This window comes from Micropterus dolomieu, linkage group LG15 (assembly GCF_021292245.1).
Source record: "Micropterus dolomieu isolate WLL.071019.BEF.003 ecotype Adirondacks linkage group LG15, ASM2129224v1, whole genome shotgun sequence".
Taxonomy (NCBI): domain Eukaryota; kingdom Metazoa; phylum Chordata; class Actinopteri; order Centrarchiformes; family Centrarchidae; genus Micropterus; species Micropterus dolomieu.
Window position 1 is genome coordinate 20,115,807 of NC_060164.1, and position 15,727 is coordinate 20,131,533.

General features: G+C 40.9%; 1 protein-coding gene across 2 annotated transcripts in view; it reads right to left on the reverse strand.

The window, feature by feature from the left end:
- Positions 1-1,815: 1,815 nt before the first annotated feature.
- Positions 1,816-15,727, reverse strand: part of LOC123983944 (equilibrative nucleoside transporter 1-like) — a 43,710-nt gene continuing 29,798 nt past the window's right edge. For both annotated transcript variants that reach the window (XM_046070406.1, XM_046070408.1), the window contains exons 8-13: positions 15,474-15,555; positions 13,547-13,632; positions 13,311-13,419; positions 11,436-11,521; positions 8,493-8,692; positions 1,816-3,622 (exon numbers count right to left, since the gene is read on the reverse strand). In XM_046070406.1, the coding sequence (XP_045926362.1) occupies positions 3,511-3,622; positions 8,493-8,692; positions 11,436-11,521; positions 13,311-13,419; positions 13,547-13,632; positions 15,474-15,555 (675 nt within the window). In that variant the 3' untranslated portion in view covers positions 1,816-3,510. The remainder of the gene's footprint in view (positions 3,623-8,492; positions 8,693-11,435; positions 11,522-13,310; positions 13,420-13,546; positions 13,633-15,473; positions 15,556-15,727) is intronic.

Here is a 15,727-nt window from a genome sequence, read left to right on the forward strand (position 1 = left end):
AAAAGTAGAGCTTTTTTGTGAGTGGAGTTAAGAGTTCAGTGGCTTTGATTCATTAAAAGGTGGAAAGGCTGCATTTTCCCGTGACTAACATAGAGGCATCTTCTTGTGTCCCTCTGAGCATTTAACTTCATTATTCATTCACATGCAGCACAAGGACAAGATCAGCAGTTATCAGCTGAACCAGTTTATACTGTTCTTTAAAGTGAATTAAGTAAAGAGCGGTTTCTATCAGCAGAGGGCCTGAAGAAGTGTGTATGTGTGTCCAGATGTTTCATAGCACATAAATATTGACAAGATATTCCTCATTGGCCAGGGCCCTGTTTCAGAAAGCAGGTTCAACAAACTCTGAGTGTAAACCTGAACTCTGGGTTGACGAACTCTGAGCTGTCAAACTCCGGGTTTCCGTTTCAGAAATCAGATCCGATCAGAATAAGTTCAGTCAACTCTGAGTATGTTGAGCCTGATGGGAGCGCGTGCGTGGGGATGGAAAAAAGCCATAATCAATGGAGCTCCGATACTACGATGGCAACGGGTAAATAAAGGCAGAGGCTCAATTTTAATCGGGTGGAGCTAGAAATATGAATGCTGCCAACGTGGACCATGATTGGCTCCAAAACGCAAGATCGATACGTTAACAATATTACATTGTATACAGCGTTGCTCATTCATTATTTACCAGACTTAATGAATGATAAAGTGCTGGAATTCTCCTCCAGCCTGTTATTCATTTTAAATATGCTACAGGCCTGTTTATTTAGCTGGAACCTGACGGGAATAAATGCCGGTGGCAATAACTGAAGATGAAAATATTAATGGAACAGATTCTAATCTGTAGTTTAGGCTACTCATGAACCTGTGATTGTAAAGTGACAGTCCGACTCAGTAGGCCTATTAATGATTTTTTTGCAATATAAAATGTGTCTAGGTTCAAACTGACTGTGAAGTTTTAGACATCTATGTTCCATTAATAAAATCTTCCTCGTATTTTATGAAATGCTGTCAAAACAAATTCAGACTATCAACGGATAATGAAAAACTCACTTTTAAACTACATTTATTTGTTTCAGCTGCACCACAGTCATCCTCACTCAGAAATATTGACATCATATCCAGCTGATAACTACGATGGGAATGTTCAATCGGTGCGACTACAATATGAAAGGTTATTGTTCATTGATCATTTTTATACAGATTACTTTAAACAGTGATTACTGCAGCACTGTAGCGCACTGTAAGTGTTTTGCCCTAATGTCCACAGAGTCACTGTGTTATAAAGAAGGACAGTGTAGCTTATAGATTTTATTCTGTGCTGAAGATAAATTTACGATGTCCAACTCTCTGTCCATACATCGATGACAGATTGATCATAAAAGCGTCATGTTCAAGATCATGTTTGGGTGAAAAATAAAATAAAACTACGAACCTATTTAAACGTGATTTCGATGTTTCTAAAGACGTAATTGTGTTCCAATATGTGCTTTGATATCGACAGTATAATTGAGGAAATGACACGGTGTGTGTGAGACAGCCGCTTCAAGCTCCGCAGGAGGAATCAGACAGAAGCTCAGCGTTTGTTAAACCTCCTCCGGAGCAGGTTAGGTTCACAGCGTAAGTTGCCGGGGTTACAGACCTAGAGTTTATCTGATCTCGCTCTCTGAAACCGAAAACCCAGAGTTTCCCTCATCTCGGGCTCAACTTATTCAGAGTTTTCACTAAACCCGCTTTCTGAAACAGGTCCCAGGTCATCTCTAACCTGACCAGCTGCTGAGATGTTGAGCAGCACGTTTCCAAAAATTACCAACAGGAGGAGCCAGATTCTTAAAAATACACAGTTTTATTTTTATCACAGAATGGTATTAAGCTGCAATACTAGTAACATTTTAATGGTCCGTGCCAGACTCCCATAACAACCAAAACACAAAGTACGGAACAACAGACCAACGTTATCCTAACAGGATGTTCGAGATGTATACAACTGGTGGTAATAATATTGTGTAAAGCAGACTTTTTTTGAAAGCATCAAAAGGCCACAAAAATGCAAAGAAATAAAAATATAACACTGTCAGGCATGAAGCCTTTTATCCTCCCCCCATTCATAACGATATAACTAACTCAAAAAATATACTAAAAACTACTTCAACTACAAAAACTTCTCTTTCATAAGAATACTTTCAATGAGAAACGTCACAGGCTCCAGAGAGCCAAAGAGTGAGATTTTAAAAAGTCTACTTATCTCAAGATGGCACATCTCACATCACTGACTGGCTGCATATATTTCTTTTTGCTGTGTTCAAAAATACACGTGTGTTTTTATCAGGAAGACGCAGTAACAGCAAAAACTTCACGAGTCTGGCTGAAAATCTAGACGGAAAATGTGACCTCTGTTTCTATTTGGTCGGTCAAACTGTAGTATGAGAGGATGTTTTCAGATAAACAAAAAAGACCCAATCTGGTACAACTGAATCATCTGAAACTACTGGAGGCACAAATGGACAAACACTACTCTCTAAGACAATGAATATTCAGCAGTTAGTGGCCCAGATTAAACCCTCATCTTTATGATTTAGTCTGTCCTTACATTCTTTAAACAACATACTAATTTCTTATGAGGAAGCTTACACACACACACACACACAAAGTACAGAGAGAGAGCGAAGCGGTTGACACGCAGTTTCATGGGTCATGATCTCCCTTCAAAGTTCATCATTTTCCCATGTTGTCTTCATGTATTTGGCTTGATCAGTTAAAAAGCTGCAACAGTCCAGAGTGAAGGGACGCTCAGGTTTCATGTTTGATGTGCAAACACCATAAAAACAAAGTCCACAAATTGATGGTTTAAAAATTTACCAGGTAATGTAGATGAGCCAAACACCAGCATCCAAGAGCCTCGTTTATAAAACAAAAAACGTGAGACTTTCTTTACACACCATCATAATGTCATTTGATCTCTAAAAGAATGTGACTGTTTTAAAGAAAGTGAAATCTAATATTTTATGAACATACATTTTTATAATTTTGTGTAAAGGAACATATTATGAAAGAGGCTCTGTGACACTGTGTGGTCTTAATTAATCTGGGAAAACTTTAAACACACCTTGAAGAAGTCTACATAATACAACTGGTACACTTTTGGTTTTGATTTGCTTGTTGAGTTGCACTCTGTAAAATTAATCTCAGAGAAACAACCTTTTTGATCAATGGCGCTGATTGGAAAGTATCCCCAAGAAACAGGAGAAGCAAGCATACGTTTACACACTGTGCTGCAGAGTTTGGAGGGAAAATATTGAGTAACATGTTTCAGCTTATATTGTGGCCGTGAGTGCTTGATGAGACGAATCTCTGCTATACACTTCAGAAGACTGAGGTCCTCCAGTCTTCTAGTCTGCCGTCTCCTGTCAGATGATGGAGACGGAGATGGTTGTGGAGGATCTCCCATTAAATGTAAAGATAGGGAGTGTTGGAGGGCGGGGGTGGTCTAATCTACGTCTATTGAAGGGTCTACTGGGGATTTCAGATCATGGCCCGGAAAGCAAATGAGACTGCAGCGCCCAGCGCCAAGCCGAGGGACAAGAAGAAGGCCATGATGGCCCCTGCCGTCTCTGCCTCATGCTGTGGCACCTTCCTGTACAGAGACAACAGAGGGAAAAAATTCATTAGGAATGAGTTGTTCACCAATAAACACAACGGTGTCCGTGGTAAATGAATATATATATATATATATATTCTATATAAATATAGATATGGCATCATTTAAAGGAATAGTTCAACATTATAGGAAATATTCTAATTCAGAACAGATTTTAAAAAAGGCTGTAATTGGTGAACATTGTTTTATGTCAGCTTGTGTTGGAATTTTAGCATTTGTTTTACATATTGTAAACATGCTTTCTGTAGTTTATTTTGCTTTATGTTCAAGTCTTTGTGTGTTATCAGGGCAAGACAAACATTTTCCTGGGGACAACACAGTTAAAGTAAAAAGCTGACCACTCTCTGTCTATCCGGCAAGTATCGCACTGAGAGTAGGGCTGTACAAACAAGTTGATCATTCTAACGACTAATTTTGTGTATTCAAAAGGGGGAAAAAAGTTGCTTATTAATCGATTAATATACCAATTTATCCAAAATAAATTTTAAAAACATGTCTAATCAATAAATCAACATTTTATTCAATCATCCTGATAAAGCACATTAGAATAATGACAATAGTAGCATATCTTAAAATGAATCAAATTTCCACGTCACTGATGTGTTGTGATAATAATAACAATAAGAGACATTAATTAGCCTACTTTACTTAAAACTTTAAATGTTTCTGACATTTATTTCAATATTGAGTACTATGCAGTATGATAATCAAATGTATTTCTGCATCCCAAGTAAAGGTAATACATAATAACCGAGTTAAATAACTTGGCAAGTTGGTAGGGAATTAAATATAAAAGTGTCACTTACAATCGATGCTGTAGCTGTAAACAGTAGCGGTCGAGCTTTCAGTGCAACGTAAACAAACAAAGCAGCATGTAACCTTTCAGACCCACCGCACCGCTGTGCTATAAAACCCATTATTTTCAATGGCTTGTGCTGCGCCACAGCAGTTTGCTGCTGTGTCGAGCAACACGTACCGCATCGCTTGGCGAGCTCGAGCGCTGTCAAGTAGTTGAACTTTTGCGCTGAACCCAGCTTCTAGCGCAGCACAAATCGCTTCTTGTCTGAAAGGGCCTTTATGGAAGAACGTAGTTCTCTAAAGACCTTCAGTCTCTGAACATTTAACGTTACATCCTGTTGCCTCCTCCTGTCTGTGTAGAGAAAACATTGCCAGGTGTAAAACACTAACATAACTTCAGGTGCTTAAAGACTATAACAATTAACAGCATTTCAGTTCTCATTCATAGCATTTGTTTCGATGTCTCACTATGGGACGCTCCTCCCCGCGTATTCCTCAGAAGCATTTATGTCAGTACGCCAATCCTGATTGGCTGTTGATCGTGGTGTCTGCGTCTAGTGGACCCACCTACCCTTAAATAGCTTACGCTACAACGCAGACACCATTCAAACACCTCTTCTCGCTTCGGAGCATACCTCGATCTGTCGTACGGGCTAGCTAACTTAACTGGCCACAGACATCTCAGTCGCCGGGCGCTAGCTGCCTTCGACATGCTTCAACTCTTTGGTCTCACCACAGACTGGAACATTACCCGCCTAGCCGTTTTACGGTAAGGTACGTGTTAGCACACCAGCTAATGCGACGTTCTTCTTAATTAGCACTCCAGCTAACGAAGATTGACTCTAATCCCCCCTAACGGGGCTCGGCTCTGCCGCTGCGGGAATAAAATTTCGAGCAGGGACACACACCAGGTCTGCTCTTCCTGCCTCGGGATGGAACACATCTGTTCCGGGTGATGCGGGGGCTTTCCCGCCCCCCCAACTCCCCGCTGTGGCGTGCACTGTCTCGGTCGAGGAGAAGAGAGACTTTGCAGCGGAGGCAGCAGGTTCTGCCCTCCCTTTAAGTCGCACAAGCACACACCCTCACTCTTTATTAACAATAAAGCATGTTCCGCTGCCGCATCCAGGCTTAAGGTCAAGGGCGCAGTTAAAAACAATGAACTCTCCTTTCAGGACGCGCCCCGCCGCTAGATGGCCCCATAACGCCATTATTGACGCCGCACCCCTCTCTCGCTGATGAGGGAAAGGAGGGAGGCGCTCACGACTTCGGCCTGGGTGCTGAGAACGATATCAAGGGGTTACAGGCTTCAATTCGCTGTCATCCCCCCTCGCTTCTCAGGCATTGTATGCTCGCGGGCTCAGGGGGAGTCAGCTCGTATTCTACAGGAGGAAATTGTCCAAAGTGGCTGTGGCCCCGTTGGGATGGCAGGGTTTCCGTCTGGCTACATATCTGGACGACTGGCTCATTTTGGCACAGTCGGAGCAGGTGTCAGTGTTGCAAATGCGCATACTCATAAGACATCTTACAGATTTGGGTTTTATAATAAACACCGAGAAGAGCATGCTGTCCCCAGCACGGAGTATAATATTTCTGGGGTAACACCTGGAGCGGCTGCATGTGCTGTGTCCGGTCCGAGCCCTGCGCTTTTACATGGACAGGACTAGGGGGTTTCGGAGAAGTGACCAACTCTTTGTGTCTTGGGCTAGCCCCTGTATGGGCAAGCCTGTTACCAAGCAACGGCTCTCCCACTGGATTGTGGGGTCGATTACTCTGGCCTACGGGCTCACTCAACTTGTGGCCTTGCTGCATCCTGGGCCCTGTTTAAGGGGGTCCCTATCCAGGACATTTGTGCGGCGGCGAGCTGGTCCTCGCCCCTCACCTTTGCCCGGTTTTATAAACTGGATGTCTCGGGTCAGAGTGTGGCGCGTGCAGTGCTGAGCACAGGGCCCTCGCTGGAACAGAGTGCTGCTTCCTGAGAGCCGGTGGTTGTTGAGATAAGCTTGTCTGGCAATTCGGGAGTCTACATATCCCATAGTGAGACATCGAAACGAATGCTATGAATGAGAACTTTAGGTTACTTGCGTAACCCCGGTTCTCAGAGTAGCATGAGTGAGATGTCTCACCAGACAGCCCTTCTTGCTGGGGCGAAGCGAGAAGAGGTGCTTATTTTGAATGGTGTCTGCGTTGTAACGTAAGCTATTTAAGGGTAGGTGGGTCCACTAGACGCAGACACCACGATCACCAGCCAATCAGGATTGGCGTACTGACATAAATGCTTCTGAGGAATACGCGGGGAGGCGCATCCCATAGTGAGACATCTCACTCATGCTACTCTGAGAACCGGGGTTACGCAAGTAACCTAAAGTTATTAATAACACTGCACTCAATTTCTTTCTATCATTTTCAATAAAACTTAATGCGTATGGATGAGAGTTGATGACAATAACAGGTAAGTTTATTCCCCTCCTCAATAACAATTTCCCCTGGGGGATAAATTAAGTTAATATTCCTCTTATATTAACAATACTTAATTATAGAAATATAATGTTTAATGAAATTAAATATTTAAAATCATATTAATGCATAATAATCATGATCATCGTGAAACCCTGATGATTCCTCAGACTATAATTGTACCAACAAAATCTGTAATCGTCCCTAGTTAATGCTGGACAGTTTGTCATGGTTGTTTTTTTGTGGGTTTGTTTGGTACTTCCTGTTATTTTGGTAAACCCTTCCTCTTGTGTATTGGTGTATTTCACTTCCTGATTCTGTTTTTCATCTCTGGTTTGTTGCTCATTATCTTCCTGTCCTCTCGTTTCTGGTCCCTTCCCTTCCCGCTCTGGTATTTATCCACTAGTTTGTTTGTTTTATTCTTCCCTGATCGTTTCCACCTATGCCTCGTTTATAATCTCCCTCTTGTATTTAAGTCTGTGTCTTCAACAGCACATCAAAGCACTGTAGTAAGTATTTCGAGGGGTATGTTTTTTTGACCCACAGACTGTATGACCAATAATTGAGGGTCATTTCCACCACATGACACATTTCTGGACACATTTGAGTTTTGCATTTGTGAATGCAAATCAGTTGTAAAAATTTAAACAATGTATCATCCTCCCATTTGTTCGATTCAGGAACCGGACCTTTTAGGTGAGAACCCGCCCATAGTAAACTGTCTGACTGTTTTGCAGTGGGGTCCAAAATCCCTTGTTTCCCTGTGTCTGCACTTAGACAGATGTGACACAGTTAATATCTCTGATTCTAGTGCATCGACTTTTGATTTGTATTCTTTATTCCACACATTTCTCTTCGTTGTCAAAACCTGTACATAACTAGAGTAGCATTGTAAGAGTGGTCATGATCTTGTTATCTTATTCTTGAAAAGAAAACATAAACATGAAACGTCCACTGTGTCATCTGCAACACCAAGTATACCGGGCTTAATGCTCAATTCAGATTTCTTTCCCCAGCTCCGATTTTTTGTTTGTTTTTTGTTTTTGTTTGTTCACATCATTGCTTAAACGTAGTCCATATCAGACTCCAATGTGTACTGTCGATTTCTCGCAACTGCCCATCTAACTAGCGTTACACTCCCTCCCTCTCCCTCTTTCTCTCTCTCTTGCTCTAGTGCGTCTGCTCAGACAAATAGCATGCACATAACTCAGACAGCTTGCAGTCCGGTGGATTTCAGGTGTAAGCTAAGGAATTTGTGGGCAGATGATAGCGAGGCAGAGGAAAAATGAGATCCACATGTTTAATTATGGCTTTTTGTGGAGCTTTTTCGTTCACCGCGGCTCCGTCTACAGCAGAACTGTGAAAACAGCTGCTCTAGAGTGACGTCTAAGTCGCATCAGTACCGACCTGAGTTTCCAGACTCCAAAAATCCAATCTGTATCCAAATCCAAACTGGAAAAGATCAGATTCCATGTGACTTGGCCTGTTCACCCTGCTATTAAAAGATCAGATCTGGGTCACTTTGGCCTGCAGTCTGAACCTAGCCTTAGTTTACACAGTCCCACCGAGTATACCGTCTGTTTGTAGTTCTTACTTGGGTCCGAAGCACATGCAGAGACTGGCCAGGTATCCGTTGGAGAAGGAGAAGATGATCATGAAGATGATGTACAAGGCGTCGTGTTCAAACACCACGGGGAGGTGGTGACGAGGCTGGACATTGCACAGCATGAAGAGAGGTATGAAGATGACTCGCAGACCCACCAGGACAGGAAGCCACAAACTGTCTTTACCCGGCTGGAAAGAAACACAAAACGTTAAGCACGGACAAGGAACTCGTAACTTCAATTGATAAAAACACTGTAACTAAGGATGGGCGATTATAAAACGATAACAATAATTATTGCGATTTAATCTTCTCCAAAAAAATATATAACAAATGTTCAATAAATGTTCAATACAATTCATTTCAATCACAAACAAATCAGCACTTAATTTTTCTATTAAAATATTAATTTTGTTGAAGGAAAAGGACCGAAAAGATTTTATCATCATAATTGTTATGAATTGTCCAAACTACCTCAGATTTGTTAAGTGATCCACTGTTTGGTAAGTATTAAGAATAGTTTAAAAACACTATTATATTATTACCAGAAGCAAAAAAATCGGCCTTTAAACTTCAAAAGAAATAATAATTTAACATTTATCGTGATAATTATCGATCTCGAATGATATGACATTTTTGGCCACATCGCCCAGCCCTAACTGTAACACAGTTTTGGGTGTTTATATTTCCCGATAACTCTGTAAATACACAGATCTAGAGTATATATTTATGAATTTTGTGTAAGCTTTTTTTTTCTTTTCTTCGCCAGTTAGTCAGAGGGTTTTGGAGACCGGGATGGGGATACAATCTGCAGTTGTGCAGCATGATGTAATTCATTCTACATTTGTAGTGTTTCTCTTTTTAACACCGTAACACCTGTTTGCCTGTTTTTTAAAAACACTGTTTAAGTTCCTCCGGAGACATTTATGAGCTGTAAACTACTACTCTGTCAAGTTGTCGCCTCAGAGGAAACCATCAGGATCCTGATCAGCGCTGCTTTATGATGATAAATAAACTCACATGGACCTGGAGCAGCTGACTACTGTTAACTGCACTAATACCAAGAAGCTGCATTACAGTGCAGGCCAGGCGGGGTTAACTTGCTGTAGTTTGGACAGAATGAACTGATTCAATTTGATTATTTCTTCTGGATAGCTAATTATTTCTTCTACATTTTTGAATGAATTTGAATTGAATGCTGTTAAAGGAGCTAACAGAGAAACAATAAAAGACATTAGTATGATTATTGATGTTTTGATTAGTTTAAAGAAAACTGCCTGACACATTGATAAAACAATGGATAAAAACTATGAAGCTGGATTAGCTTTCCATTAAGCTTGTAGCAGAATACAATTTGGGACATGATAATAGACACGGTGCTCAATGTGGTGCATCTGTGAAGGCTTCCCAGCAGTTCAATAACCTCCAACTGTCATCATTCATCCAGATGTGTATGTAAGAGTGAGCGTCACTCCTCTTTGACCACCAAAACAACTTCCTTTACACAGAGCACGCGCACACACGCACTTTTATCCAAAACAAACCTCTGATCTCAGCAACAAAACTCACCTCCTTTATTTTCACCCCGAACTCTGAGCGACTGTTTTTTTCCATCATTCCACTCATGACTCTGTGATTAATTCCTGTGTAAACATTTTATGCAGCCAAAGGTGTCCATTAAAGTGTCGACAAGTGTGTCTGTTGTCCTTGGCACTGCACGCCAGCCAGACAACAGCAGACCACGCTAAACATTTTGATGTGGTCATTTTAAATAGACCATATAAGGCAAAAGTGTTTGTAGGGTCCTCGCTAGTCAAGCTGTATCTACAAAGGCCACATCCACACTACTGCGTTTTCATATTAAAACCTTGACCTTTTGCCACGTTTGCACTTCCCGTCCCGACTAAAACAGCAACTCCGAAGACCTAAAACAGAGAAGTTTGAAAACGCTGCTGACCCCGTTTTCGTTTGCAGACAGGCGAAAACGGAGGACTTTAAAAACCATTAAACAGACACTGACATTTGGCTTCCTGATTGGATCTTATACGTCATGCAAAGCAAAAACACGAATCTGCTGACACTGTTTTAGTTATGGTATTTTTATTAAAATATTTTACACTGTGTAAATAACACTAATACACTTGTCGACGTATTAACTATGCAACAACTCTCAGTTTGTTTTCTGCCGCTACAGTCGCTTTGTGCTCCTGCGTTACTTTTAGTAACAGTTCCACATCTCAGCTTCTCAGCTGATTTATTGCCTCAGTTAACACTTTCTTGATGAGTTTATGGTCTCAATCACTAGTTTCAAGTCTTCTTCAATACAACATGATGCTAATTTAGTAAATTATGGTCCCATTTAGAGGAAAATAGACCATAAACAGAGTATGCTTCAGGGTGGGATTATCTGTATCTTATCACAAGTCGTTACCATGGCGACCTGTGGCACTGTGTAAATTTAACCAGCACCGTTGAAAAAGCTTATTAGGAGTTGGCTTTCTCTGGTGAGTACATTTAGTTTTAAGACTGTTGTTCGCTAGACAAAATTGTCAGCCCTGTTAAAATGACAGTTAACGTGAATTACAGATGCACCGAGCTAAGCAAGCTAGCTAGCTGCACACATGCCCGTTAGCTCCACCGTCTCGTCCAAATATGGTCATGTCCGGTGCCGCTGGTTGCAAAAAAATCAACATTGCGGCGCCCTACCGGCCAAACTTGAGAATGATCAGGATGATTGAATAAAATATTGATTTATTGATTAGATATGTTTTTGATATTTATTTTGGATAAATTGGTATTTTAATCGAGTAATAGGCAACTTTTTTTTTCTTTAGAATAAACCAAATTAGTTGTTAGATTAATTGACTTCAAAAATAATCGTTATGTACAGCCCTAAAAACCTCAGTTATTTGTGTTGTAGTTGTTGCTACTGACCCACATACAGACGGCTGTCAGACTCCTGCCAGCCCAGTCCATCACGTTGAAGAGGAGGAAACATGACACGGGGATGAAGTACATGTCTGAGGAGGGATCAAACAGCAGTTAACAACAAGATGGCAGGTTATGACTGAGATCAGGTCAACGCTATGAAAACACCACCTACTAACCAATAAACGCCCCCATCTGTCAAAGATCCCACAGACTGTTTTATAGGCGACTTTAATGTTTGTGGATATGCATTTGTTTATTATAACTTTGAGTTGCATTTGTTTCTTACATTATAGAGACTGATCATTTACTGCCCACCTTTTGCTATTTGGGTGAGTTTTCATTAAATTTTGGCAACTTAAGCCATCGTTGAGATCCAGTCTTTACGGCACTATTTGAGCACTTTTTTATGGCGTGAATGAATTTTCGTTACGTTGCTTTATGAAGTTAACTTATAACAATGTTTGGAACATTTTTGAGTGTGTTGAATAAATGAATCAGATTTTTGAAGTGACAAGAAGTTCTTGTGAGTTGGAACAACCACTTACACTGAACAAAATTATAAATGCAACACTCTTATGTACACAAAAGGCCTCTTTCTCTCAAATATTGTTCATAAATCTGTCAGAATCTGTGTTAGTGAGCACTTCTCCTTTGCCGAGTTACCTCACAGGTGTGGCATAAAGTCTTAGGCTGTATTCAAAACAGCCTACTATACTAGTAGTATGTACCGATTTGGCCCAAATGTAGTATGTAGAATGCAGTATGCAAACAAAAGCAAAATCTGTAGTATGCCAAACATACCCGGATGGCTTACTGATTCGGGAAAAATCTCCAGTATGCCTCGGACCAGTCTATCCCACGTACTGTGGCCCATAATGCAAAGCGCTAGAACTGTAACAACAACCGGTCTGTTGTGTAGAGGACAACAGAACACTTTTTACAATTTTCAAATGCTGTTTCATCACTAAATCCACTTCTAACAACTTTGGAGGCGAGAAATCAACTGCGTAGATTTTAAATATCAGCAGTTTTAGGGAAATTGTTGGCGAATCGAGAATGTGCTCGAACATTTTCGGAGTTGAGAAGCTCCGCAAATGCGGTGGGGGAAGCTAATGAGCCAGCCCGCGGGTTTACGAGCCGGCCAGTCAGCTCCGGTCTGCTCACGGAGCCCCTGGTCCTCACGACAGCTCACAGTCACATAGAACTCTGCAGCCAACACAGCAGACGAGTCCAGCAACAACGTGAGAGGAAAGACCCGCAGCTGTCACAGTTTAACTGTTCGTACCGCTGTTCTTCTGTCATTACATTCTGAGTAATGTTGGCTTGTGTAAGGTAGAAGCACTTTGATAAAAAAATAAACAACAATAGCGGTATGTAGGTCATTCACGCCATAATAACAAGAATACATCTAAGCAACACATTAATTTAATGAAATACACAAATGTGATTATAGTCTTGTGTAATCTTCTCCTGCCATCATGATGGAGCAGCGATATTATAAGCCAGTTAACTTTCACACAGTCTGTGATTTTTTGCAAGCTGTCTTGCTGCAGCTGTGTTGCTTTTAGCCTAGATTATGTGGTTCATTTCTTTGTGATATGTATTTTTGCAGTCACTCCGGGTCGTGTAAATCCAAGCTGACTGTGTTCCATGAGGTTTCTCCTCCTTCGCTGTAAACTTTTTTTAGATCCACATTACAAGCCTACAGGGAAGAGCAGATTTAATAAAGCACTTTGTGTGGAGTATCTATTGAAAGAGATACTGTATGTATCCAGCTGCTATGCTCCTAAAAAAACTTATTCCCAAACCAAATGTCACTGTCTCACTCGCTACTGTAGCAGTGTAGCTTCGAACGCATGTTAAGATATGGAGACTCACCCCAGCTGCTTCCACCTTTCACTGACGACTTGACCTCGACTGTTACAGCTGGAAATGTTCCTATGGTGACGGTGAAGATGAAGCATACTGACAGAGCCATCACCCAGATCTAATTAGAGAGCACAAGATGGACATAATCAATATTATGTAACCAGTTTAATCTCCGTCATACAGTTAGAAATTGGTAAACAAAAAGTATATGTTTCATATGTTACAATGTGAGAAAGTCATTTCACCTGTTTGAAAATGTTTAACACAGACACGCTGGCTTTGGCCTCATCCTCCATCAGACTCACCACCGGTCGCATCTCTGCTGGACTTTCTGAGAAACAAACAGCTGTCTGTCATTATGTTGCTCACATGGAGTAAAGACCATCATTACTACATTAGAGTTGGTTTACACACAAGATTTCAACTGTTATATAACATCGGGATCCCATTACACTCACACACTAGTAATTAACGTGTTTGTCACTTAAACACAAACTGAAACAAACACAGTGGGATTGGCGTCCATCGTCACTGTGTAGTAAAGAAAGCAAACCTTTTAGTCTAAAGGAGACATTAAGACGGAGGCGTGAGGTAGTGTTCACCACCACATATCATCATAGCTCATTTTCTGCATAGACGAGACCTTGTACCTTAATGGTCTTTTGGAGGTTTATGGGTTTGGAGTACATAAAAATATATAACAAAAAGGAGTACAACTCCAACAAATTCTTTTTATGTAAAATAGTGTTATTAAGTTATCTATGTGACTAACTTGTATTTATGTTGAGGATGATGGGTAAAAGAAAACTTGAAATAGGAAATTAAAGTGGGGAAAGGCATCACCCTTCACTTTGTAACTGTAGAGGGAATCTTTGTCCGTGAGAGTCTGTGCAGTTTGGTTGTTGTCGAGCAACTTGACAAAAATATCTGCAGTGCCAGGGCTTTTACATTTCTCATACTGTGACAAATATCAATTCAAGTTTTAGCTCACTGATCTTTGGAAGCAATATGCTTTTTTGCAAGTTATAACCAACAACAAGGACACGTGTCCACAGCTCCCACTTCAATAATCATTTTATTGGAAACTGAAACCTGAAAATCTGAGCAATTGGAGGGTTTTGCGTTTCCACCATGGATAGTCGGGAGGGAAAGCAGCCACTGCGTAAAAACCTTGGTTTGTTTTATTCAGTGCATCCCGAGTATTTGGAAATCGTTATGTACCTGCCCATCCTGCGTAAGACTGCAGTAATTACTTGGGACAGCATGCCTGAAAAACTGCTTTGGGAAACCCCAGCAGAAACCGCTACAATATGCTGGAATGACCCAGACGCGAGGAAATGCCAGCAGATCGTGCTTCATCCAGCCAGAGGGAACAATCACCAACCGTCCCTGTACGCCCCAACGCCCCATTCCCTCTTCCATACCTACAATGGGTTGTGTCGCTATTACGACCGGCACACTGTGAACAGCTGGTGATCGTTCCCCCAGGCTGGATGAATTTTACACGTGAACATGCACCACTGCAGCTGGCGGCTCTCCACGCAGCACCACGCAACTTTCTAAATTCTTCCATCTCACAGAGAAAAGAATTCAGGTCGAAACGAAATTTGCTTTATTGGCATGAATGTTAATACAACAGTACTGCCAAAGCTAAAGGAAAATACAAAAAAACAATGCAATTCATATACTTCATCGAATAAATAAAATAATTTTTTTTCTATACATTTGATACAGAATAATATTATCTAATATTGTTAATTTTTCTGCGTCGTCTTTCATTACAGCTGTGTTTCCTTCTCGCAACAATAACAGCAGCCATCTCTGTACAACACATGGCGGTTTGCACCTTCCTTTCAAATGTATTAAATACAGATGCTGTTGCACTCACATGAAATTGCTTTTAGGCTTCTTAGCTCACATTGTGTGTAGTACATCAATGTATTTGCATGTTACCCTCCCATTACTTTGCACAATAAAATTGAAACGCCCCAAACTGCATATTCATTAAGGCAAAAGTAGTAAATGAACAACAGATGCTATCTTGCACTTTTGAAAGACGTCATTCTCCGTGTACACCGTTAATAGATCAGCTTACATGTTAATTTGCTGGTCATATCAAGTTTGCACACGTTTTTACTCACGCAAACCTTTAGTAAATCAGGCCCTGTGTACCTTTTTTAAGCAAGTCCATCTTATTCTCCTCATCAGCAGACGGTCTGGATCCATTACTCTCTATGTAGTACTGGAAAAACTCCTTATGACAAAAAGAAAATCCACAATGAGCTAATTCCACTGAGCCAACAGAGCAAAGATACAGAATACAGGGAGAACAACGTGTTCCTCAAGATGCTATAAATTCCTCACAGAGTGAAGCACTTGGACTGAGATCAAAATATAAAAGACTGAACTTTGTACAGCTCCCATCT